Source organism: Zalophus californianus, chromosome 4 (genome assembly GCF_009762305.2).
Source record: "Zalophus californianus isolate mZalCal1 chromosome 4, mZalCal1.pri.v2, whole genome shotgun sequence".
Taxonomy (NCBI): Eukaryota; Metazoa; Chordata; class Mammalia; order Carnivora; family Otariidae; genus Zalophus; species Zalophus californianus.
The window spans coordinates 12,157,094-12,181,081 of NC_045598.1; the positions used below are offsets into that span (position 1 = coordinate 12,157,094).

Genomic DNA, 23,988 nt, shown 5'->3' on the forward strand with positions numbered 1-23,988 from the left:
GGGCTTTGGAGAGTTTGTTCACAAAGATCCTGTTAGACCATGGCTATGCAGTATGGACTTTTATAACATGGGTCAAATCACAAATGTCCACATGTAACAATTCCATATTATAAGAACATGATATGATCCAGAGCAGTGGACACTGTTGGTGCCCTACCAGATCCTCTTTTGGTTGTGAGCCCATTCCCCAGCTCCTGTGATTTTGCTGCTAACTGCAGCTGTGATCCTCTTTAGATGATTGCTCATGGGCTACTGGTGCCACCTTACCCATTCAGAGAGCCAAAGTCCCCATAGCCAATGACTGGCTGGTGCAGGTGTACAAAACTCTGCCTCTAGGTGGGACAACTCTGAGCTGCACTTATGCTCCAGAGCTCTCCAGTGATCAGGCTGAGGCTACACCTCAAGTCATAGTCTTATTCGGCTTCTTCCCTTTCCCTGTCCTGTACCCTTCACTTAATAAATAATAAATAAGTTGTTCTCAGTTGCTCACTTCAGGGTCTGCTTCTGGGGAACACCACCAGAAAAACACAGCCAGACTTTATTGTGGGTATTGGTCTTGACCTTGGGTGGTGGCCATGTAATACACATCCACTGAATGTGTGGGGGATTCCAAACTCTTGAGATACCTTTGCTGAGCCCTGACCTTGTGTCCAGAAGAGCAGGTGTTGCAAGACCAGAACAGTGCCCCTGTCTGGCCTGCTTCACTCCAGGCCGTGTTGATGAGGCAACAACAAACATCACACCAACACATGACTTCCCCTCTGATGGTTTATTTTATTGCTATTTAATTAGGCTCTTCCCCAAACATCTTTCGATCTCCATCATGGTCTCTCGTCCAGAAAGTTGAAACTGTGCCCTGCTTCTTGCCATCTTCATGGCATCCCCCCCTTCTCTCTTACACAAACTATTTCAAAATAAAGATCGAAACAGGAACTTAGTTGAGTTTTGCAACACAGAACTGTATCCTAGGCCTACATTTATAGAAAGTGGGGGGTGGGGAAGAGCGATGAGTCCACGGGGACTGGGGGAGGTGTGCACGCTGAGGGTAGTCACACAGGGCAGGGTGGGCAAGCAAGATGGAAATATGAGTCTGAGTCCTGGACGCTCCAGAACCGTCAGAAATTACCAACTTACCGATGGGGAGAGTTTTAGAAAAATCTATAAACACACACTGTCTCCACATGGGAGGTGCTCACTTCCTCTTAAGGTGGACTAAAAAAAAAAAAGAAAGAAAACCCCAAACCCCACATTAACTTAATACACACACACACACACACACACACACACACACACACGACAAACTCTAAGTCTTCAGATGAACAAACACTTTCAAATAGGCACTTGGTGTTTTCAGCTCTGGGGTTGCAGAGATCTGGGGCTTTGGCCCCCAAAGTCAGGGGCACAACAGTTTCTGAAGACTCTGGGGTCTGATCTGTCGGATGTTACTGGCCCAGCTGGGTGGGAAAGGAGGCCTGGTTGAAAAAGAACCCTCCACCTTCATCCAAAATAGTGATTTGCAGGAAGATCTGTGCCCTGGGCATTTCCTGAATATAGTGGTTTGCCGCTTCTAAAGAGCACATCACTAAAAGGGCAAATGCTGGCCATTTGGATGTGGACAGTGCATGTTGAGAACTGACTGGCTCCAGGAGGCAGGGACCAGGCCCAGTGTGCTACTAACCACCATATACCTCAGAACCCAGCACTGTGCCTGGCACTTAGTAGGCACACAACAAATGTTTGCTGAACACGTAAATGAAATAACCCAAGAAGAAAATCCTGTTCTCCCAAGAATACAAATTTATAACCCTCTCATTGGCTATAAACTGGTTCTTTTTAGCCTGCAAAATGGAATTCTAATATCACTTATTCTCCTGACATCAGCTGGCCCTCCAGGAAATTTTTTTTAGTTGAAACCGAGTCTTTTGGGTTGGAGCCAGGGAATTAATCTGGTTATGTAAATGAGCGGGTGTTCAGCAAATGTGCTGGTGAACTTCCATGGGAGAGACAGTCTGTGTCTAAGGTCAGCAGCTGGTCCAGAACTGGCTGTTGGGCTGGGGGCCAGGCCAGGTCCTTAGATGTTGGGTCTAAGGTCTGGGGAGAAGAGGTGGGTCTTTAATCATATCCTGGGGGCAGGTCTGAGCCTGGCTGATGGTGAAAAAGTCCCTATCTAGCTGCTTAGAGGGATGGCATCAGGAATAGGAAGTGGAGGCATGCGAGGAGGGGGGCCAGAGACTGCCCAGGGAATGGAGAACCAGGCAGGAGAAGGGTATGGCTGAGCCCGGGCATCTACACCCACGGCGCTCTCAAGTACAAGGACGCTGGTCTGGGGGGACCCCCCCCCAAGCATTTGGGAGAGCCTGTGTCCATCAGAAAGATGAGGTATAAGGAGCATCTTGGAAATGGAGAGGTCCGATTAAATCCACTTCTGGGGAAGGTTCTAAGCTAAATTATTGGACCCTCAGGGAATGGGGAAGCTAGTCAGTGATGTCTACACGGCAGAGAGAAAGCCAAGGGGATCTGAGAGAGGCTGGGAAGGAATGAATAATTGGAGGCAGCCACCTGCACACCCCAAGGGAGCTGAATTTGAAATGATGACAGCAGTTCAAGGTACGTCTGGGGCCCCAGGGTCCCTTTCCATGGTATCTACCTTGACCTTCAGGGCATGGCTGCCGGAGCTGGCGATCCCAGAGCCTCCAGAACCTTCTTCCCTTCTCCCTTCCTTCAATTTTGGACAAGAGACTAAGGACTCTTTGGGGAATGGTTTGGGTACAGAGTTTTTGTTTCTTTGTTTTTCGTGTCAGGGCTAGACAGACACTAACCAAATGCACAGCTATTTTCAGGAAGGACCAAGTTGAGACTCATCAGAGGTGACTTTGGTGGACGCTGGGGTCCTTCTGAGAGATGGCAAAGTACAGATATCCCAAATCCCTACCCCCTTCCCGGAGGCCTCCGGGGGTGGGGGCGGCGGGGCAGTCCAGGCCTTGTCAAGTCCTTGCCAGGCAGGGGGAAAGCTCTTGTGGGGGGGGGTTGGTGCCAGGGGTCTGGAGAAGGAAGGGAGGAGAGACATGCCAAGGCCCCTGAAGCCCGACCGTTGTGTTTTCTCTTTTTGGTAATGCAAGTGCCTGATTTGGGCTTTGATTGCTGAGGTATCCATTTCAAAGCAAGCTATCTCCAATAAGCACGTTGCCAGCCACAGGACTAGATTAAAGTCCAGGCTTCCTCCTCCCCCAGGCTCCTTTGTTTTAGAAATCTTGGCTGGTTTCTAAAGCTGACCATTTGGGCCCCTTGATTTTCCTCATCCTGAGTTTTACATTCCTGCTTTTATGTTTTAAATTCACCAATAAAGAAGGAGCCCGCAAAAGCCCTGGCCCCCACCCTTGACCCCCCCAAAAAGCAGAACCCCAGGCCTGTGCCATCTCTCTCTCCCTGCAACTTTGCTATGTGGCCCCAGGTGTGCTGTGCAATTTCCAGGTCCTGGAAATAATCATCCTTCCCCCCCTCCCCAAGTTTCCTGACCATTATTGCTGAAGGGTGTCTTGCAATTGTAAGAACCACGAGGGCCGGTCCCACCACAATCCTGGTTAGTGACAGGCTGAGACCCGCACAGCACAGCCCCCCACAGCTCAGGGCACCATGTGCCACCACTTGAAGGAGAAGGGCTTCCTGCGGACGTTAGTGCCGCAGTGCACCTCCCCCAGAAACTTGTGGTAGGCGGAGATGTCATCCACGAAGGTGCAACAGAGGCCCAGGGGCTCCAGCAGGGAGCGCACGTGCGTCTCCAGACAGCACACCTCCTCCACCTGGGGCCCGAACGGCTTAGGGATGCCCAGGTCCTTGTCGAGCACAATCATGTTCACCTGTGATGGGGGTGAGGCAACAGCTCCCATTTAATGAGCACCTACTACCCGCTGGGCTCTGTTCTAAGCTCTTGGGCATTCCTAACTCCCCTGTGATGTAGGTGTTGTGATCATCCCCATTTTACAGATGAGGAAACCGAGGCACGGAGGGGGCAAAACAGCTCATACATGGCAGAGCTGAAGTGGAAAACCAGGGGACCTACCTCGGCACACATGTGTGTACAGGTACCAGCACGTGGTTATATGTGTATGAATGGGTGTGTGCATGCAAGTGTGTATCTGTGTGTGTGTGTTCTAATCTCCCTCCGTCTCCCAGAAGACTCTCCTCTATTGACAACAACATCCCTCCTGTCCGTAAAGGCCTTTTTTTAACTTAGAAGGTACTTTCCTATCTGTTAAGGGAAAGGATTTCCCAGAACCCCAGGGAGGCAGCTAGGATGAGCATCTCACCCCTAGGAGGGAATGCAGCCTGGAAGGGTGAAGGGCCTGGTGGGGGGGGGGCGAGGCCACAGAGCGGCTCAGCCAGGACGGGGACCTGGACCTCGTGAGTGAACAGCCCCAGCCAAGGGGTCCTTCGGAGTCGTTCTGGATCTGGCTGCCCCTGATTGGCCTCGATGAGGTTTGGGGCCCAGAGTGCCTCACCATGTTTGGGAAGTAGGCTCTGGCCTGGCGGTCCTCATCCATCTTGAACAGAGCGGGCAGATCGATGATGTCCTGCTCTGTCAGCCCCAGCTCCTTCTTGAGGATGTCACGGTTCCAGTCCAGGCAACGCTGGGTGAGGGGAGAAAAGGGAGGCCAGGCAAGTGAGGGGACACTCCTGCCACTTTGTCAACACTGCTCCTGTCTGCAGCAGCAGACCCTGGGCCCCAGCACTCCAGGGAGAATTCTAGTGCTCACCTAGCCCCCCGTCACCTCTCCAGTGCCCCTCCTACCAGGTCCGGTAACAGTGGTAACAGAGAGGGAAGACAGAAGAGCACAGAAATCATGCTTTTAGGTAGAAATGAGATGGGGACTCAGAAGGTGGGATCCGTTCATGGCAAACTTCTGGGAACTCTGACCCCCTAAAATAAATAAAAATCCAGGGCATATATGGACACTTGCATTTTTCTAGAGGGCAGTCTGGAGCTTGCGTCATATTTTATTTATTTATTTGTTTTTTAAGTAGACTCCATGCTGGGCATGGAGCCCCATATGGGGCTTGAAATCATGACCCTGAGATCAAGACCTGAGCTAAAATCAAGAGTCGAATGCTTAACCGACTCAGCCACCCAGGCGCTCCTACATCATATTTTAAAGGGCCCCAGATGTCACGGGCTCTAGACTTACAGAGCTCTTGGCTCTTTGGCACTGTCTGATATGCTTTCCTTCCCTGGTTTCCTGTCTGCTTCTGGCCTCTGCTGACCTGCATGCCTGCCTTCGTCCCTCCATTTAGCTTCCGGCTTTAGCGCAGGAGCAATGCAGGAAGGCTGGACCAAATGCTCATGGAGGCCCTTCCCTCTGACATGTGCCGTTGGTCCTTTCCTCTGGAAGCCGTGAGGATGTGAGTGGTGTCACTGGGCACAAACCCATCCCTCCCAGGGCCCCCTGCTCCGCCCTCACCTGGAAGTACTGGTTCTCTTGCACGAGGCTCTCATTGGATAGAATCTTGTTGATGGTGATTCGCTTGCTGCTCATCCCTCCCAAGCCTGTTGAAGTCAGAGGTCATAAGGGAGAGTCTGGCCTCAGGTACCCAGCCAGGGTGCTCCCCTCTATCAACCCCCACCCCCAGCTTTTGGGCTAACTGCTGGGAGGAGGGAGATGGAGCTGGGACAGGCTGGGACACAGGAGGGGAGCCCCCGGGAACCCAGGACCCTCTGCCAGGGTGACCATGTTGCTTGGACCAGGGACGAGGGGGTGGTGCCTTGCTCTCTTTCTGTCCAGAGGGTGGGGTGGCACAAGTAGGTATCTGGGTCTCCTACCTGGAGCCTACTTCTAAGGATAAGCAGCTGATCAGGGTGAGGGTGGTGAAAGCAGATACCCAGAGGTCACCCTTCTGTTTTCCAGACCTGCCTCATGCTCGGCCCCTGCCCTGGTCGCGCTGCCTGCATCTACCTCCTAGTTCACACATGGATTTTGGTTTGATTAGTGATACCTGACACTCATTGAGCATCTACTGTGTGACAGGCACTCTTCTAGATGTTTTACAGGGATTAACTCAGGAATCTTTCCCGCATTTCAATGAGGTACCTGCTAGCATTAAAGATGGGGAAATGGAGGCACAGAGAAGGTAAATGACTTGTCCAAGGTCTTATAGCTAGTGGCAGAGCCCGCATGCAGACCAGACAGTCTGATTTCAGAGCCTAAGCTGTTAATAATAATTCTTCTTCTTCCTCTTCCTCCTCTTCTTCTTCCTCCTCCCCTTCTCCTCCCCCTCCCCCTCTTCCTCCTCTAACTTCTCCTCCCCCTCCCCCTCCTCCCCCTCTCCCTTCTTCTTCTTCTTCTTCTTCTTCTTCTTCTTCCTCTTCCTCTTCTTCTTTCTTCTTCTTCTCCTCCTTCTCCTTCTATTTGGCCTGATCTGAGAAGAGTTTCCTGGTCCATTGCACTTCCCAGTCTCGCAGCTTGTCCGTGGCAAAGAGATTGGGGCTGTCACGCCCTGTTCCTGCACCATCTCCACACCCCACTTGGACCCATCTGTACAAAGATAACGGTTTCTATATCCTATGGGTAGCTTTAGGGTATGATGAATATATAAAGAAGTCTCCAGAAAATCCAGACTCGTGCCTGCCAATCCAAGGAAAAAATTTCCCATTGGTGGGGAATCAAAAAAGGACAGAGGGCTTAAACTGGCCTTGTCCGCTCTAGATACCAGTCACTATCAGGAACACTGCCTTCGGATCTGGTGGGCAGTGATGTATATAATGTATCAACCAGCCCTAGTAACACGACTTTTGGGAGTGGGCAGATTGGAGATACCAACCTGAAAAGTGACACAAAGTAATGTAAGAAAAACATGGAAGGAAGAAATTGTCATGGCCTCTCCAACCTGGCTCACTGTCTCCACCTGATCAGCTTTCCCTCTTTCCATGATTAATTTAAGAGCACACAGCTAATCCCCATCAGCAGCTGCCCCAAGTAAGGGGATATCTACATGAAGCGGGTAATTTCTCACTCTGGGACTGACGGTGATGAGGTCTGACTCCAGATCATGTCTATCTACTCTCACTTTTCTTCCCGTCCCTAAATTGCATTGTGTACGTTTTTCTCTATCTCCTTTTCAAGCTCCTCGTATACAGATCGCATGTCAGTTAACTCTCTTTTGGGCCTGGTGCCATTTAAAGTAGACGCCAGGGCCTGAAGAAGCATTTGGCACTGCTGACGATAATAAGGAGCAGTGGGTGGCTCGAGGGTCTCGCTGACCACAGTGAGGGTCACTAGAGGCCAGGGCTCCTTCCCACCATGGTGACCTCACAGCCTGGAGCAGGCCAGACGCCCAGGGAAGGGGAGCTGGATGCCCAGGGGCAAAGCGATCACCTGCCCCATCCTCCTGAGTATCTCCCTGGGGGCTCAGCTCCCTACTCCCTGCCAAGGTTCCGTGGGCACCCACCTTTGAACATGATGGCCTCCCCATGGCCCTCCCTCTGCTTCTCTCGAAAGAGCTTGTAGCAGGCTGAGGTGCTGGCCATGAGCATCCGGAATTCCTGCGAGAGGATGTCCAGAAGGGACAGTGTCAGCAGAGCGGAAGGGGCCAGGGAGCACAAGGGAGTCCCTGGGGACTCGGAGCCCTGTCTGCCTCTTGTCTCAGGTCTCCCCGTGCCAAGGGCCAAAGGCGGCCTGGCAGGGTTTTCTCTGCTTCGGGGGAGTATTTCTCACCCTTCCTGCTATAGAAATTCCTTCACCTCAGCAATGCCATCGCGTCAAAGCTCAGAGTCCAAATGGGCTTTGGACAGGGTGGAAGTGTGTCTCCCAGGAGGATGGGCCATTTGTGCGACATTTCTAGGGTATGACGTTGCAGCCATTCCTTTCACTTCAGAAAGTGAAAAAGCCCCAGACCCGTACCCCAGAGCTCTGTAGAGCATCACGGCAAATACAGTAGCCACCAGCCCCGTGATTATTGGACTCTTGAATTGTGGCTAATCTGAATTGAGATGTGTGGTGAAGAGTAAAATGCACACCAGATTTTGAAGACTTGGTATGAATCAAAGAACATAAAATCTCTCATTAATATTTTTACATTGATTACATGTTGAAATGCTAATACTTTGGTATATTGGGTTAAATATTTACCCGCCACAGCGACAACAGGCAAACCAACTTGAGCCTACTTCCTTCTTCCTCTATGCAGTCCCCTACCTGTAGACCCTGCCCCCAGCTGACAAGAGCTGGTATTACATGGATTCTCCATCATCCTAATCACTCTAGCCTCAGGGGCCAGCTCACCTTTGTGCCCGGGATGGGGACGAAGGTCATGAACTCGTCCACGTGGCCCACGGTCAGCCAATCCGAGTAGAGCTCCACAGGCGCCTGCACCTGCTGGGCCTGCAGGAAGTCCCGCACCACCTTAGTCATCCTCCGACCGCCGGACCTGGCGCAGGGGTGGAGAGGAGGCAGCTTTTCAGATGCTTTCCCACTGTGCCTGCCTCACCAGAGGGCCTACAGGAGCTCAGCCTCTGCAACCCAGCCTGTATCCAGGGTGGCATCAGCAAAAGTCACGGGAAGGAGCCTGAGCCACGGGGTTGAGAGACCCTGGTACCGCAGGAAGGCATCTGAGCCCAAGGGGAGAAAAGGAGGCGTTAGCTGGAGCCATGGCCTCTGTGAAGGCCATGGAGCCCAGCCTTCAGCCCTTTCAGCTCCTGAGGGTGTCAGTGGATATAAAGAGACCAGCTTCTGTGCTCAGGGGTCCTCCTGGACTGCTGGAGGAGGCTAAGGCACAGGCATGGTTCCAAAATCTGCCCTAGCCCATGTGCCTCTTTGTTACATTAACTTCTACTTAACTTCCATCTTTAATCAGTTCAAGCGACACCTCCTCCAGGAAGCCCTTCCTGAATTTTAGACTCTCTGAGGTCTTTGATCTCCCTAGTACCTTTAGACTATTACTCAAGGCCCTCCCAGTGGCCAACAAATTCCTCTCCGATTTGGCCCCTGCCTGGATCTGCTACCTCCTCTCCCTCCCTTCCTCTTTGTTCTACTTCCTAAGTCTGTTAGCCCCTCAAGGCTTTGCCCTCCCTGCTCCTTCTATTTGAAATGCTCTTTCCTTCTGATCTTCCATGGCTGCTCCCTTCTCATTCAAGCTTCGATTCCCAAGTCATTTCCTTAAAACCACAAAAGCTGAAGTGCACCTGCCCCCTCATTCTTTACCATGTACCCCTATTTTACCTTCTTCATTGCAACTTATTAGCATCCAGAAAGGTCTCATTTGCTGGCTTTCATGTTGATTTCCTGTACTCCTCCCACCTTAATTGAAAATTTCCCAAGAGCTGGGTCTTTGTCTGCTTGGCTCACTGATTTATCACTAGAGCCTAGGACAGTGCCTGGCAGAGAGAAGGCCCTCTATAAATATTTATCTCCAAGGAGCCCTCCCTGGACTCCCCAAAGGGGTTAAGAACCCCTCTTTGGGTTTCCCTGGCTCCCTATCATTCTTTCTATCACTGTATATGGTCCTCCCTCCCCACTCCCTGCTGTTTCATGTCTGTGATCTCCACTGTCTCCTTGAAGGCGGGGGCTGGGTTTCAGGTTTGGAATGCCATGGCTAGCACTGGGCTTGGCACTTGGCTGGGGCATGGGAAATACCTGATGAATGGATGAGTGGCTCTTGAGTAGAGGAAGGAGAGGAGGTGGGCAAACGGGCACTGCCTGGCTAGTGGCCTCCCCCCAGAAGGTAGAGCATCCCATGTGGCTCAGAGGGACTTGGTGCCCAAATCCTGGCTGATCCCATGTATGCAGGTTGCTGGCAGCCCTTTTGTGAAATGAGGACCCATAGTACTCACTCTTCCAGTGACTGTCCTGACCAAGGAAGAATCTGCCTTTTCATTGGGAAGAGGGTCACCTGGGGAGGGGTGATGGTATTGTGGACAGGCCAGGGAGCCAGGAACTCATGCTTTGGGGCAGGGCCATGTCTTCTGAGCCCTCTTTTGTGTATGGGCCACCCCAAGGACTTGATGGTACCCTCCCACTCAGCCTCTTTTGGTTACCTTCTATGGATTCCTTCCTCCCTTCCCTACCTGGTTTAAATCTCATTATATACCCTCCCATTTTGGGAAGAGCTATTTATTTAGTTTTATATTAGAACCTAAGTCATACTAAGATATAAAGGCTAACTTGGTTTTATTTCTAAGAGTGTCTGTATCTTTTCAGAGTCACGGAAGGGGTTCATTTTCCCAGCCAATCGCTCCATGTGTGAGCAACCCAGGCCATTCCTAAAGAGAAAGAGTAACTTCTCCACCCCCATTTCCCCCAGCACCACCCAGGCCTCTCTTACAGAGGAAAGCTGCTCCCGATGAGGATCCGGCCCAGGGGGTATGTCTTGCCATTCACAGTCACTGGTGGACTGACCTCCAGGTTCCCAAAGGAATCAAGGCTGGTGACAGGCTCAAAGAGGGGCTCCCGGGTCACGTAGCCAAAATCTGGGCCCTGGGCAGAGGGCACACACCCATCATTAGTCTCCTGTAGCCAGAGGTCCTTAGCCCCAGCTCAGCCACCCACTGATGACTACTCTTTCACCACCTTTGGTCTGGCCCTGTGGGCACTTGGTTTCTAGGGGTCTTCTTATTCCCACTGAAGAGCAGGGGGCAAGGCATGGGGAGGCTGAGTTTGTGGGCAGGTTGGTGTGAGGGTAGGCCTACATGACCGTATATAAGTGTGGATTAGTGTGTGTGTGCACTGGGTCTCTGCATGTGCCTCTGCTTCTAGACACAGAGACGTTTGGGTGACTTCAGGGCTAGTTCTCATTTTGTGCTGTTGACATCCCTGCTCGTCTCTATTTATCTGACCCTCAGTTTCCTCATCTGTAAAAGAGGTGTTGGATTCAGTACCAGAGGGAAGGCGGTAGATTGTATCCTTGTTCCCAGAGACTTGCTACCGTCTTCCCAGGAAGAGGATTTTGCATCCTGAGCCATCGCTGGTATGTGGCATCTCCCAGTGGAAGGAATAGAATTCCCCACCCAGTGTTGGACTCGGTCATGTGACTAGCTTTGACCAGTGAAATGTGAGCAGAAGTGACGCATGCCAGTTTAGAGCAGAAGCCATAAGATCCTCTGTGTATGTCTGCCAAATTGTTCTCTTCTCCTTGTGCTAGGAGAATGGCGTTTCTCAGGCTGGGGCTGTTCCTGCAGCCTGGGCTCTAGAATGGGGAAGGCATGAGGAACGAGGGCTGCCGACAACCAACCAACCGCCAACACAGAGTGCAAGCAAGAAATGGACCTTTGTTGTTGTCAGTCACTAAGTTTTGGGGGTTGTTTGTTACTGCAGCTGTACCTAGTAAAAGCTGACCAATACACGCAGGAATGGCAGATATGTAACATATAGACCATCCCCACCCATTCCCAACCACCCGTATTTGTTCACTGAGCCCACAGAGAGCCTCAGAATCCTTCTTAGAACAGAGCTCCAAAAAACTAGAGTTGGCACACAATATAACCCCAGGGACCCCTGAATTTTAAGGTTCCTTTCAGGATTTTTTGGTGAAAAAGTAGGGCGCTTGCTTGGGAACTTGCACTGGGGCTGGAACTAAGCTTGTCTGACAAAAATTCTTGTTAAAAAATCCCCTGAGGTGGGAAGATGTGGCTTATTCTAGCCCAGCGGAGAGACTCAAGGGACAGCCGTGCCCAGTGGCATGGATGGCTGCAGCCTAGCGCTTTCTCGCCTGGGAGCCCCACATGGCAAGGTGTGATTTGCTGGAAGCTGGGGCAGCTGGGCTTTCGGGCATCACACAGGCAGGCAGGCACATAGCACAAAGCCGGGCTTGGCCCAGGCCCCCAGAAACAATGCAGCCCGGGACCTTGGCACCAGGCCAGCCTGGAACACTGAAGGCAGGTGGTGACCTGGGAAGAACGTGAGAACAGGAGCTGGGAGGCCTTGGTTCTCAGGCCTGCGGCAACCGCTGCTGGGGGCCAGTTTGACTCTACCCTTCACAGTGTGGGAAGAAGCGGACAGTCCTCACCGAGGACAATGTCCAGGGCTGTGGCATGACAACTGTAATGGCGGCTAATAATGATCATTGTATTAGGTGCAGCGGGACGCCTTCTAGGTGCCTTCAATCTTCACAATGATCCTGTGAGTGGAATACCATTTCCATCCCCATTTACAGATGAGCAAACTGAGGCTTGAGGAGGTTAAGCAGCTTGCCCAAGGTCAAGGGGTAGAACAAGATGCAAGGCCAGGCTCTACCACCGTCTCCCTGTGGTGAGGGCTCTAGGGTAGGGAAGGTTCTCAGGAAGTAGATGTGAGCCTATGAATGTCTCCAACTCAAGCAGAGGTTGCCCTGCACGTGACCTTGGGAAAAGCCCCTGACCTATCCCAGTCTCTGCTTTGTGCTCTGAGCCTCCCCTCCCTGTTCAAGGTGGAAGGTGAGGATAAAAGAGGCAGGTTTGGGTTCTTCTGCCCTCACTGCACCAGTTGTTACGGGCATCAGTGGGAGTGGTAATGGCCTCTAGAATCAGGGGGTCGGATTGTTTTTAAAAACACACACAGACTGAAAACCACAGCTTCAGTGAGCTTTGAAGTTGGAACCATGATTTTCGACAGCTGCTTAACTATAATTTTCCTCTTTGAAACTGATTTTTCTGCAAGTTGGGGGTGGGGCAGGGGCAGGGGCGGGAGCTGTCTCTTTCCCATAGTTCCCATTTCCTACGAGAAAACTCTCCTATGAGTAAATTTTTTTATCCAAGGGATCGAGAAGTCTTGTCAGGGTGCTTTTCGCTCCTGCCTTCCAAAGTGAGTGATACTGATAACAATAGTGCATTTATTGAGCACTTGTGGTGTGCCAGGCCCTGGGGAGTGGTCACACTTTCCTATGAGAAAGGTCTCCAAGGAAAGGACCATGGAGGTCACTATCCCAACTGACCCATTCGGCAGATGAGAAGATGGAGGCTCTGGGCAACAGACTAACTTGTTAATGCTCCCAGGTCTCCTGCCCACTCTGTCCTGTAAGAGTCCCCAGGATCATTTCCCCTACCCCCCCCACCCCAAGGTGGCCCTCAGCATCTCACCAGAAGCTGCTTCACTGGGAAGTCCTTCAGGTTTCCATCTCGGGGGGAGTCCAGGACCACAGGGAAGCCTTTGTGGGGGGCCTCTATGTAGCCAAACTCAACTTCATCCTGTGGGGACACCAAGGAGAGCCATCAGACGAGCCAGCCTCCCTAGTTCTCCTCACGAGCAAGCGATGGCAGGGGCTCCTTACATAGCCTTCTTCAAATAGTTTCTGCATGCTCCGAGCATGTTTGTACTCCTATCAACCCCATTTCTTAAAACATAATCAATAACATTATCCAGTCTCTCTTGGGGGACAGCCTTTTGCTACTTCAAGAAGCAATGCTGCAGTGAACTGCCTTATACATTTTTCTCTGTGCACATGTACACGTATGAGCCGACAGCAGAATTCCCATACATGGAGCTGCTGGGTGCCAGGGCACTGATGTTGGGCCAATTCTTCTTGCCTGAGCCATGGGGCACATCCCTCTCAGCCCGCGGTGCCTCACCTGGATCCAGCGGTCACCTCGGTTTACATACTGGAAGCAGACCTTCAGTTCACAGTTGGTTTTCTCAACCAGGTTCTTCACCTCTTTCAGGAACAAGTAATTGTCCTTCATGCTGAGAATTTCAGGAAAGAGAGGGAGGCCAGGAGGAAGGGTGAGGAGGGACGAGGGCCAGTCCAACTGAGGTGGCAACAAGCAGCTTTCACCTCTGGGTTGTGCTGGGCAGATGAGGCCACAAATGTGTTCATAGTCAGCCTTTGTGAAGGCTGCTGGAGCCAAGGCCAAGCAAGCTCCTCCACTCATGGTGTTTGCTAACGTCACGAACACATAAAACAAGAAGGGGGACTCTTCCTCCCACCCACCCAGATTTTTGGAGAGCTGTGTCTAGCCCAGAGGCAAGGGATTGGCCCAGGGCCTCAGGGTCCCACTTGTCATGGCCAGCATGCACCTGCAGGGACTCCTTTCCCTTGTTCCTCATCTTGCTGCAGCTGTCTAGCACATAATAGGGGAGAAGGAGAAGGAGAAGGAGGAGGAGGAGGAGGAGGAGGAGGAGGAGGAGGAGGAGGAGGAGGAGGAGAAAGAAGAAAGAAAAGAAAGAAGAAAGAAGAAAGAAGAAAGAAGAAAGAAGAGCTGCATAAAATGAGCTGAACTGAACATCCATTGCATAGGAGGTTCCCAACCAGATGGTGTGGGCCAAGAATGAGAAAAGGAATGATAGCTATTTCTTTTAAAGATTTTATTTATTTGTTTAATTGACAGAGAGAGAAAGATAGTGAGAGCAGGAACACAGCAGGGGGAGTGGGAGAGGGAGAAGCAGGCTTCCCGCCGAGCAGGGAGCCTGATGTGGGGCTCAATCCCAGGACCCTGGGATCATGACCTGAGCTGAAGACAGACGCTTAACCAACTGAGCCACCCAGGTGCCCCAGGAATGATAGCTATTATTTTTAAAGCACAAATTGTGCCAGGACCTTGAATTAATACTTTGCCTGCTTCATTTAATGCCCACGGTGACTCTGTGATGTCAGCATTTCAGAGAAGCAGAGGCACAGAGAGGTCAAGTGAGTTGCTCGAGGTCACACAGGTGGTAAGTGACAGAGCCAGGCTCTGAACTCAGGTCTGTCTGCCCCTGAAGCCCCAGCCTTAACCACTCTGCTATGCTGTCTCCCTGAGCCCTGGCCATTGCTTACCAGCACACGAACACTGATATGGGAGGCAAGATGTTGGGGGTCATGATCCACGGAGCAATCCGGAATATCACGGTGTCCGTGAAGATGGGCGTCAGGGGAATCTCCTGGGCATGGGAGAGTGGAGGGGATCAGAAAGTCTGGTCAGGGTACCTTTCATGCCTGCTTTCGAAAGTGGGTGAAACCGATAACCATACTACATTTATTGAGCACTTGTGGTATGCTAGGCCCTGGGGTAGTGCCACACCTGCCATTTCATTTCTGCTTTGCAGCAACCCCAGGGGGTAGATAGTATTATAATCCATGTTTTATAGGTAGGGAAACTGAGTCACAGACCTCTAGTCACAGACCTGTTTCACGTGGTTAGTAAGGTGGAGAGCCTGGATTTAAACCCAGGTGGTCAGGCGGCTGCCCCCATACTCTTAACCACTATCGGATCTTGCCCCATCAAAGTCCCCTTCCTGAAACCGGCCCGCGAGATGGCCGGGCCAGCCCTGCACCTTCTGTCTCTGCTTTGGGCACCTTGCCCTTTTCTATAGGTGAGCATTTTAATGTTGCTTGGGGGAATTTTGCTATGTCCAGATTGTTCTTTAAGGAAAGGTTCAGGAAGCTTGCCTGGAACCTGAGGGAAAATGAGTGGATTCCGGGGTTCCTTTGTGTAGTTGGCTTTGAACAGCTACAGGAAATGGGCACCTGCCCTTGGCAGAGACCATGGGGGCAGGTGGGCCTAGGGGTCTAGCTGGCCTTTCCTGCCTGGGTCTGCTTTGTGAGTCTCTGTCGGTGCCTGCTGGAGGGGCCAGTCTGAGGCCCTGATGGCCAGGCTACTCCAGGCACAGGTGGGAGCAGAAGCCCTCCCCCTGTCCCATCCTGTTAATGCTGCCTTTTCTATCTCTCTTCTTCTGACGGACTTGAGGGCTCTTTGTGGATGAGTTCTTACAAGTTTGGATGCTCACAACCACCCCAGGAAGCAGAAACTTCTGCCGTTTGTCTTACAGATGGGGAAACTGAGGCACAGGGAGTAAATTCACCTGCCCAATGTCTCCTGGGCTTGAAACTGGGCAGTCTGACTCCAGAGCCTGTTCTCATAAATCTAAGCCCGATTCAGCCTCACCTTCTGCAGAGCCCACTGTGTCCTGCCTCCAAAGTACTCTGAAAGTGACAATGGGGAGGGGACCCTGTGTCGGGGAGGGCAGCCAAGTCCCTCCCTATATCTGAGCAAAGTGGGGTGGGCTTGAGAGGTGGGAGTATGGGGCTGCAGTCTTTGTGACGAGAGGTCCTTGTCAGCAGGACACACTCTAAGTGAGGGGGGCTTCTCCTCTAGAGGGGCAGGCGCTCTCCTTCCTGTCCAGTTTCCCAAACCAAGAACAATGGTGAGTGAGATGTCTGGCCGTAGGGCTGGGGGCATTACTTGGGGCTGAGATTTGGGGTTCAGCCTGTAGTCAGAGTTGGTATAACCCGCAGTTAGGGTGAAGGGTCCGTCCGGGGAGGGAAAAGCAGGGCATATAAGTAGTCGATAAATCTCACGTGTGTGGGCTAGTATGCTCCCTGCACTAACCACTGGGGATCTGTGCCTTAGAACTAGGCCCACACTGCTGCAGGGAGGAGGGCAGACCAGGGCACAAATGTGAGGATGCCAGAAAACCTCACCCACAGGGAATCCTGGGGAGTAGATGCAGCAAACAGGAGGATCCCTAGAGCATAGCCCAGAGGAGCCTGGCAGACAGGTGCATGTGCTCGATGCGGAGCAGCTGGGTCTCCAATCTTGGCCTCCCCCCCATGCTTTGAGGGGAGTGGAGCATTGTGGGGACCCCTGAGAGTGGCCCTCTGGAAGGCCTGGGAGCTCTCACCTCGGCCATGTACTCCAGCAGGCTGACGTGGATGGAGACCAGGCCTGGGAAGCCCTCGTCGGGAAAACGCAGGCCTTCGACAAAGAACAACAGCTCCGCGGAGCCGCCTTTGTACTTGACCACGTGGTAGAGCTTCCGCCGGCCCAGGATGTGGATGTAACGCTGGCCGAAAAACGGGTCTGGAGGGAGAAGGGCCCACGTCAGACCCCCGCCCCTGCCAGGGGGTGTCAGTGGGGCGGGGGACAAGATGGTCGAGTAGCTTGTCCTCTAGACACAGGGAGAAAAGCACAAGCAGAAAATGCCACCAGAAGGGCCATGGCCCGGTCATCATCCCAGCACTGCTGTGTGCTCGCCATGTGGCACAGTGAAACCAGACCACCTCTCTAGTTTCTGGCTTCCTCATCTATAAAATGGGCTAACGCCCAGGGATGGCACGGGTGAAATGATAGCAAGTGAGGACGGAGCACCGAGTGGTGTTGAGGAAAGATATTACGTTCCTGCTTTGCAGATGAGGAAACCGATTCTCAGAAAGGAGAAATGACTTGCTGAGGTCGTGGAGCCAGCAAGTGGCCAAGCTGGGGCTCAAATTCATGTGCAATTCTGAAACTCAAGCTCCCCTCCCCTTTCATACACAAAACACCAAGGTGCCCATTTATACCCCAAATTCCCGTCCGTATAATGGAAGCCACATTGGCATATAGCCCCGTGCATGGTCTCTGGCTGTACCATCTCGTGGCTGGGAGGAAAGGCAGGTTTCCCCAGGGTATCTGCCCCACTGCGGTCCCCCAACCCTTTCCAGTGCTGTTCCCTCCTCTGGGAATATTTCCTTTCCTTCCAGGCCTTGATTTGGGTCCCTTCTGGGAATGACGCCCAGAAACCAAGCCAGGGACTCTGTGTGGTGCTTCTGTAGCCCCCATCCTTGCCCGTCACAGCCCTTCTGAGTGGGTATGAGCTCAGTGATTAATTGTTGGCCCTGAGAGACTGTCACCTGAGGGCAGAGACAGGCCTGGCCGGGCCCAGTGCCAAAGTCGCACAGGTCGTGTTTAATAAACCTCTACCTAATGAACCCATAGCTTCCACGCTACTCCCTATGGGAGAATTTTCAGGCCAGAGCAGAATTACTACTCTGTTCCCAGCACGGGCAACCTCTGGGGGGGTGGTGGTGGATAGAAATGTCCATAGATATTTCTGTCCAAGAGCAGTGCTCGGCCGATGATAAGATAATGCCGATGTGGGAAGTGTGTAACATGGGAGAGAGCTACGGGCAGGTTCCTGGGGTGGGGAGTGGGGGGAAAGGCAGGCAAGGTGGGGAGCATGTGAGCAGAGGAAGGGAGACTCTGAGATGCCCTTCGGTGTGGCAGAGGTGGGATGCAGTGAGGAGAGGAGATACTTGCATTGCCAAAAGGCATGGAAGGAGGACAGTATGCAGTTCCAGAAGGAGTTTCTTTATGCCCTGCAGAGCTGGAAGGGCAGAATCAGGCTCAGCTTAGTACTTATTGTCAACAACAATGGTAACAGTTAATGACTTGTCACCCGCGGATCAGTCCTCGTACAAATAGGGTACATGATTAAAACTGGCAAATTAGAGGAACCTCCGAAGCCCAGGCTCGGGACAGCTCCTCATGAAGGACAATGTGCTCAACTAGACCCTGGTTATATGTCTTGTTGAGGGCACTTTACCTTAGTGGTTATGACTTCCAGAGTCAGAGAGACCTGGGTTCCAATACTGTTCTGGCTTTACAAGCAGCAAAACCTCAGGGAATTCACTTAACCTTCCCGAGCCTCAGTTTACGTGTTTGTTAAATGGGGGATAATAACACCTAGGCCACAAGGTCATTGCAAGATAAAATGACACAGCATCAGTAACTTAGGGAACCCCGGTAACCATGGGTAACCCTCATTAACACAGCTGGGACCTGTAGGTATCAGTATTACGAGAGCCCCTGAATGAGCTGGCATGTCCCTTTCTGCAAAACTTATGAAACTTACGGCCTTTGTGTTGAATGGCTAATGAACAGAAGGCAAAGAAATAATACCTCACCTCACCTTCCCTTAGATGGGCCCAAGAAATGAGGCAGACAGACTGAGACCCTGGATGTGCCAAGGAGCTGACACAGAAGGTAAAGTCCTTCTCACTCAGAAACAACAGGGTGCACCCTCAGGAGATCCTAATCGCTACATAAATCCAGATGGATCTGCATAATTAAAAAGTTCTCTTCCAGGCATTCAGGCTACACTTGAGCTGAAGCTCAGGGGAGAGATCTCAGGCTTAGAAGCTGACTTGTCTTTGCAGAGAGCTCCAAAGCTTCCCCAGGACTCCGGGCAGCCAGGCATTCCGCCCGGGCCTGGGGAGGGAAGGGGTCTGGCCAGGAAGCTGGGTCAGGTGGAAGAACATGTTCTTGCGCTTCTGCATGTAATTTTCTCCCTCTTGTGGCCTGCGATTTACATGTGTCTCTCTTTCTGGTGCTTGGGCTCAAGGCGGATTGATTCCGTGGTGGGAACAATGCAGCCATTGTCCCAAGCAGCCTCCTTCCCCTGCCCCCAGCTCGGTGGCCAGCTCTCCCTGCAGGAGCCAGCAATGCCCTTCTACTGAGCGGCCCACATGCCCCGAGCTGTGCCTGCCAAGCCACCCTGACCTCTCCTTGGCCCCAGGCATTGGCCCTACTGGCCGGCACGTGGTATGGTTTGGCATAACCCTTCTGGTCGCCTTGGAGCCATTCCACTTCCCAAGGAGACTCCTTGATGGTGTGACCAACCATCCTGGTTTGCCTGGGACTGAGGGTTTTCCCAGGATGAGGGATTTTCAGCGTGAAAACCAGGGAGGTCCTGGGGAAACTGGGACAAGCTGGTCACTGTCTTGTTATAGGAAGAGGTCAGGCCCCGACTTTGGGATCCTGGGGCAGAATCTGAGGCTGACACTCAGACACCTGTGTCTTCTTAACGGCATGGGGGACTTCTGTCTTTTGCAAGGATTATAATTCATAATTATCAGAATAATCCCAGCCAAAGCAATAAGTGAGGGGCGATTACGGGGCCGGAGGGCAATCCACTCCCATTAATGAACAGAACCCTCTAGAAAACATCCAGGTGTCACTATCAGCAACACGTTGCATGTCCCAGTTCAATGCCACAGTCGAGAGGAGCAGGTAGAGGTTCTGATGTACCACTCCCGCCTGCCCTGCCGGCAGCCCCATCCACCGAGGTTACCTTGGGCTGGACGGGATAAATGTCAACAGCTCCGGCCCCCTGGGGCAGCAGAGCCTGCCTGACACTGGGGACATTCCAGCCTGTGGGAGGTCACTGCCAGCGCCCAGGGTGGATCAGGAGGACTGGCCTTGGGTGGTAGCTGTCCACTGCCGTCTGGGCTAAATCACTCCCTGTGGTGAGGGTCCGGGGCCCCCATGGCCAGCTCCTCACGGCGACTGTCCTGGTTCTAGCGGGCCTTTCTAGAGGCGGGCCCCAGAGGGATGCCAGAGATCCTGGGCCCCCCAGACAGCTGGGCGCACAGGGGAAGCCCCACCCCTCATCATGGCAAATTGCAAAGCTAACTATTTTGCTGAGAGAACTTTTTAATACATAAATCAGATCTTGACAGTCTCTTGCTTAAAACCCTCTAATGGCTTTCCACTGCTCTCAGAATAAAATCCAAGCCCGCTCTGCATGCCCTGGCCCCTGCCCAGCTCGCTGACCTTGACTCCAACACATCCCCCACCTCTCATCTCTCCCTTTTGCTCCTCTAACATTCCAAGCTGGTCCACTCCTCTCTGCTTTGTGCGTGCTGTTCCCTCTGCTTTGAACACTCTTCCCTCAGCTCATCAATGGCTGGTTCCTTCTCACTGTGGATTTGGGCCTCAGGTCAAACGTCACCTGCTCAGAGAGGCCTTTCCGGACCGCCCAGGGCCAGTGATACCTCGCCTCTGCCCCTGAAAGTCCCTCGTACTTGGTGGGTGTCATTTTCTCCCATTGTGCTCCTTATCATGTGTCCCTCCCCAGACCATCACCTCTCCCCGGGTGGGGTGTGATCGCAGAGTTCACTGCAGGGGACCCCAGCTCTGAGAACAGCACCTGGCATGGAGGAGGCTCAACACGTATTTATGTAGACCTCAAAAGCCCTTCCTCCCCTGCTTCATGGGGGAAGAAGGAGCTCTGGGTTGCACATAAACTCAAGTCACTACCAACTCCTTTGAGGGAGGAAAGGCCTGTCCCTGGGGCCTCCTGACTTCAAGGGACAACAGTGTTCCCAGTGACTGTTACTAAGTGGTACGTCCTGGCCCTCTCCAGTCACCTGCACCTGCAGGGTTCATAGCTGCTGAGGGGGGACTCTGGGGAACGTGGAGGGCAGAACTGGACCCCGGGGAGGTTAGCTCAGTGGGCACCGAATAGATAGAAACTTCCAGAAGGGCTGCACTGGGGTCACTCACTCTCCACGTAGAACACGCCCACTTTGTCCGAGTCGGCCATGGAAATGTAGAGAACTATCTCGTAGCCGGCAGGGAGGCGGTCAGGGCCTTTGGTCCGCAGGATCATCTGGGACATGTCCTTGAGGTCTGAGGAAGGGGGGATGCAGAGGAGGTTAGAATTAAGAGACATGCAGCTGCAACGTGGGCTCAGGAATAATCGTTACTTTTCCAATCGGGACAGAAAACCCCACACATATGTATTGTGGGAACTGTAGAAAAGCATAAAAACTGATTGTCTTCTCTGACACCATGACCTCCTGTAATTTTTTGGGAATTTCCTTCCAGTCCTTTCCCTATGTGTTTGTGTACGTGTGATTCCTGTTCTAAAACCATGGTTCCAATTGAACTGCATTAGTAGTTTTATCTTCTGCATTTTAGCAAGAGTAGATTTTTTTTTTTTTTTGAGAGAGAGAGAGCAGAGCAGGTATGTGCAGAGGGAGAGGGAGAGGGAGAGACTCTTAAGCAAGCTCCACACCCAGCGAAGAGCCTGACACAGGCCTTGATCTCACAACCCCGAGATCATGACCTGAGCCAAAATCAAGAGTTGGATGCTTAACTGACTGAGCCACCCAGGTGCCCCAAGAGTGGATATTTGAGTCCACCATCCCCAGGAGATGGAGGATCACTCCTGCCTCAGTCTTGGCCCAGCCCACGGTGGAGCAGGCGTGTTTCCATTGCTCCTCCCCGCCCCCCACCCTAAAGGTGGGTCCTGCTGGCACCTTCCTTGCTGTAGACCTTCTCATCATTCAAGTCCTCCTTGGGCAGCCAGGGCGTGTCTCGGTCACAGTTCACCAGCAGGATGGCCCCCTGACCCTCAGGGCCCCAGGTCCAGGATGCCTGCAATGTCAGGGAGAGGGGTCAGCGCCTTCTTGGCTACCTTCTGGCTGATTCCCAGCTCCGCTGCAGACCCCACAGGACACCGAAGAGACAGCCCCAGGATGAGAACAAAGAGCAGCCACCAAGCATCGGGGCAGGGGTGACTTGGCAAATGTGAACCCCATATCTGATGCCCAGAGAGGCTCAGTGTAGGCACCAGAGACGAGCTCAGGAGGGGGATGGGGGCAGAGAGGGACACAGAGATTGGAAAACTGGGCATTTATGAACCTCAAGCCTGGTGTGCCTGTGCCTGGAAGGGGTGGGGGGCAGGGCGACGGAGGGCGGCCAGAGGAATGAGCAGGCACGCATTCTACAACAGGCTCTGGAGTCCCCAGAGGGGATCGGGGGGAGACGCCTGGATGGACGGACACCCAGCTGTTTCCAGACATGCTGAGTGCTCCAAATGGGACCTGCAAGGCGATCCACTTTCTCTGCTGCAGCCAGGGCCATAATAGAATGAGCTCCAACCAGATCATGTTGCTTTCCTGCTTTAAGCCCTGTCTGGGGCTCCCTGTTGACTTAGGATAAAGCCCCAATCCCTGACTGCAGGCTGCAAGGCCGGGTAAGACTGGCCCGCTCTCCCTCCATCCGTCCCCCCCACCAGCTGGCTCGCTCTGCTCCCCCCCAAGCAGATTCCCAGATCTCTGCCCTCACAGGTCCCGTGCTCCCAGCGCAGTCCGGTCTTCCCTCACCTGGCCAACCCCACTCCTCCTGTGGTCACAGCATGACCGTCCCTTCTTCCTGGAAGCCTTTCTGAGTCTCCAGCCCTGAGCGGCTGCCCTGGGGTTACATTTAGGTCACTGTACATGTTCTTTTTGGGGGCGAACTTGGGACAATTGTGATGAGATGGTCACCCATGTCACTCTGTTTAATGTGGGCCCCCCGCCCCCGCCCTGGACCGTGGGCTCCTTGAGGGCAGCAGCTGACTTCCTCTCTTTCCTTCTGCAGCCCCAGGGCCTGACCAGTTCTGGAATATCAACAAATACGTATGGGACAAGTAGAAAGAACATATGAAACTTCACAGGCCCAGATAGAGTCTGAGAAAGTCCAGGCCCACAGGGATTGTGTGACTTCACCAAGGCTGCAGAGCTGCTCGGGGGAGGCTGGGTGCCGCTGAGGCCTCCGTGGAGTCTACCGTCATGTGGCTTGGCCACGGACGCAGACTCAGTGTCTCCTTGCAGCTGGCGGCCTCCAGAAGGCAGAGTCCCACGGAGGAGCCGGGGAGAAGGGGCTCCCCAGCAGGTCTGAGGCCCCACGTCCCTGGTACAGAGAGTCCGGGGCTGGCTGCTAGGACCCAGGCTTCTCTCTGGGCTGTGTTCATGTAACTTTTTCAAGTATCCATCTACATGTCATTTAAAACAAGGTTTAGGTTGTTTTATGAAAGTAACATAAGCCGGTGGCAACAACCAATGTAAGTGATATAGAAGGCCAGAAAATGGAACACAGAAGCAACTCTGCATGTACACAGAGCAAAACCATTGGAGCTTAAAACCTGCCTGGAGGGCAACGTGCACAGCAGATTGAGACAGAGAACACAACGCTGTCTACGCAAGCTAAAGATACATGCGCACCAACCACACTGCGTGTTTTGCAAGAACCGTGATAACAGAAAGGAACACTAAACCCATTAGAATCGTCCTTTGTAGGGGAGCAAAATGGGAGTGTGAAATGCAGAAGAGGGAATAAATTAATGAGTAGATAAACCGATGAAGCAATGATGAATGAATGAATAAAACAAGAGAAGGGGTGTGGGTGCACCCTTAAAAATAACATGCCTCAAACTGAGAATGATTCATGCGGTCTTCTGCTTCCGATGGTCCCCCTCATTCAGTTTTAACATTAAAAAAAAAAAAGAAGAAGAAGACGATAGCAGGAGGGGAAGAATGAAGGGGAGTAAGTCAGAGGGGGAGACGAACCATGAGAGACGATGGACTCTGAGAAACAAACTGAGGGTTCTAGAGGGGAGGGGGGTGGGGGGATGGGTCAGCCTGGTGATGGGTATTAAAGAGGGCACGTTCTGCATGGAGCACTGGGTGTCATGCACAAACAATGAATCACGGAACACTACATCAAAAACGAATGATGTAATGTATGGT

At 52.6% G+C, this 23,988-nt stretch overlaps 1 protein-coding gene and 1 long non-coding RNA gene across 4 annotated transcripts in view; one reads left to right on the forward strand and one right to left on the reverse strand.

Moving 5' to 3' along the window:
- Nucleotides 1-2,470: 2,470 nt before the first annotated feature.
- Nucleotides 2,471-23,762, forward strand: LOC113939487. 2 transcript variants are annotated; one of them, XR_003525261.1, is made up of 4 exons: nucleotides 2,471-2,607; nucleotides 3,985-4,082; nucleotides 18,613-18,676; nucleotides 22,841-23,762. It is a non-coding gene; the product is annotated as an uncharacterized LOC113939487 (long non-coding RNA). The 2 variants fall into 2 exon arrangements; XR_003525260.1 differs by lacking the exon at nucleotides 18,613-18,676.
- PADI2 (peptidyl arginine deiminase 2) overlaps nucleotides 2,606-23,988 on the reverse strand; it is a 39,430-nt gene continuing 18,047 nt past the window's right edge. For both annotated transcript variants that reach the window (XM_027625645.2, XM_027625655.2), the window contains exons 5-16: nucleotides 21,736-21,853; nucleotides 20,978-21,103; nucleotides 16,557-16,735; nucleotides 14,713-14,816; nucleotides 13,529-13,640; nucleotides 13,040-13,147; nucleotides 10,312-10,463; nucleotides 8,274-8,418; nucleotides 7,441-7,534; nucleotides 5,457-5,542; nucleotides 4,500-4,628; nucleotides 2,606-3,857 (exon numbers count right to left, since the gene is read on the reverse strand). In XM_027625645.2, the coding sequence (XP_027481446.1) occupies nucleotides 3,624-3,857; nucleotides 4,500-4,628; nucleotides 5,457-5,542; nucleotides 7,441-7,534; nucleotides 8,274-8,418; nucleotides 10,312-10,463; nucleotides 13,040-13,147; nucleotides 13,529-13,640; nucleotides 14,713-14,816; nucleotides 16,557-16,735; nucleotides 20,978-21,103; nucleotides 21,736-21,853 (1,587 nt within the window). In that variant the 3' untranslated portion in view covers nucleotides 2,606-3,623. The remainder of the gene's footprint in view (nucleotides 3,858-4,499; nucleotides 4,629-5,456; nucleotides 5,543-7,440; nucleotides 7,535-8,273; nucleotides 8,419-10,311; nucleotides 10,464-13,039; nucleotides 13,148-13,528; nucleotides 13,641-14,712; nucleotides 14,817-16,556; nucleotides 16,736-20,977; nucleotides 21,104-21,735; nucleotides 21,854-23,988) is intronic.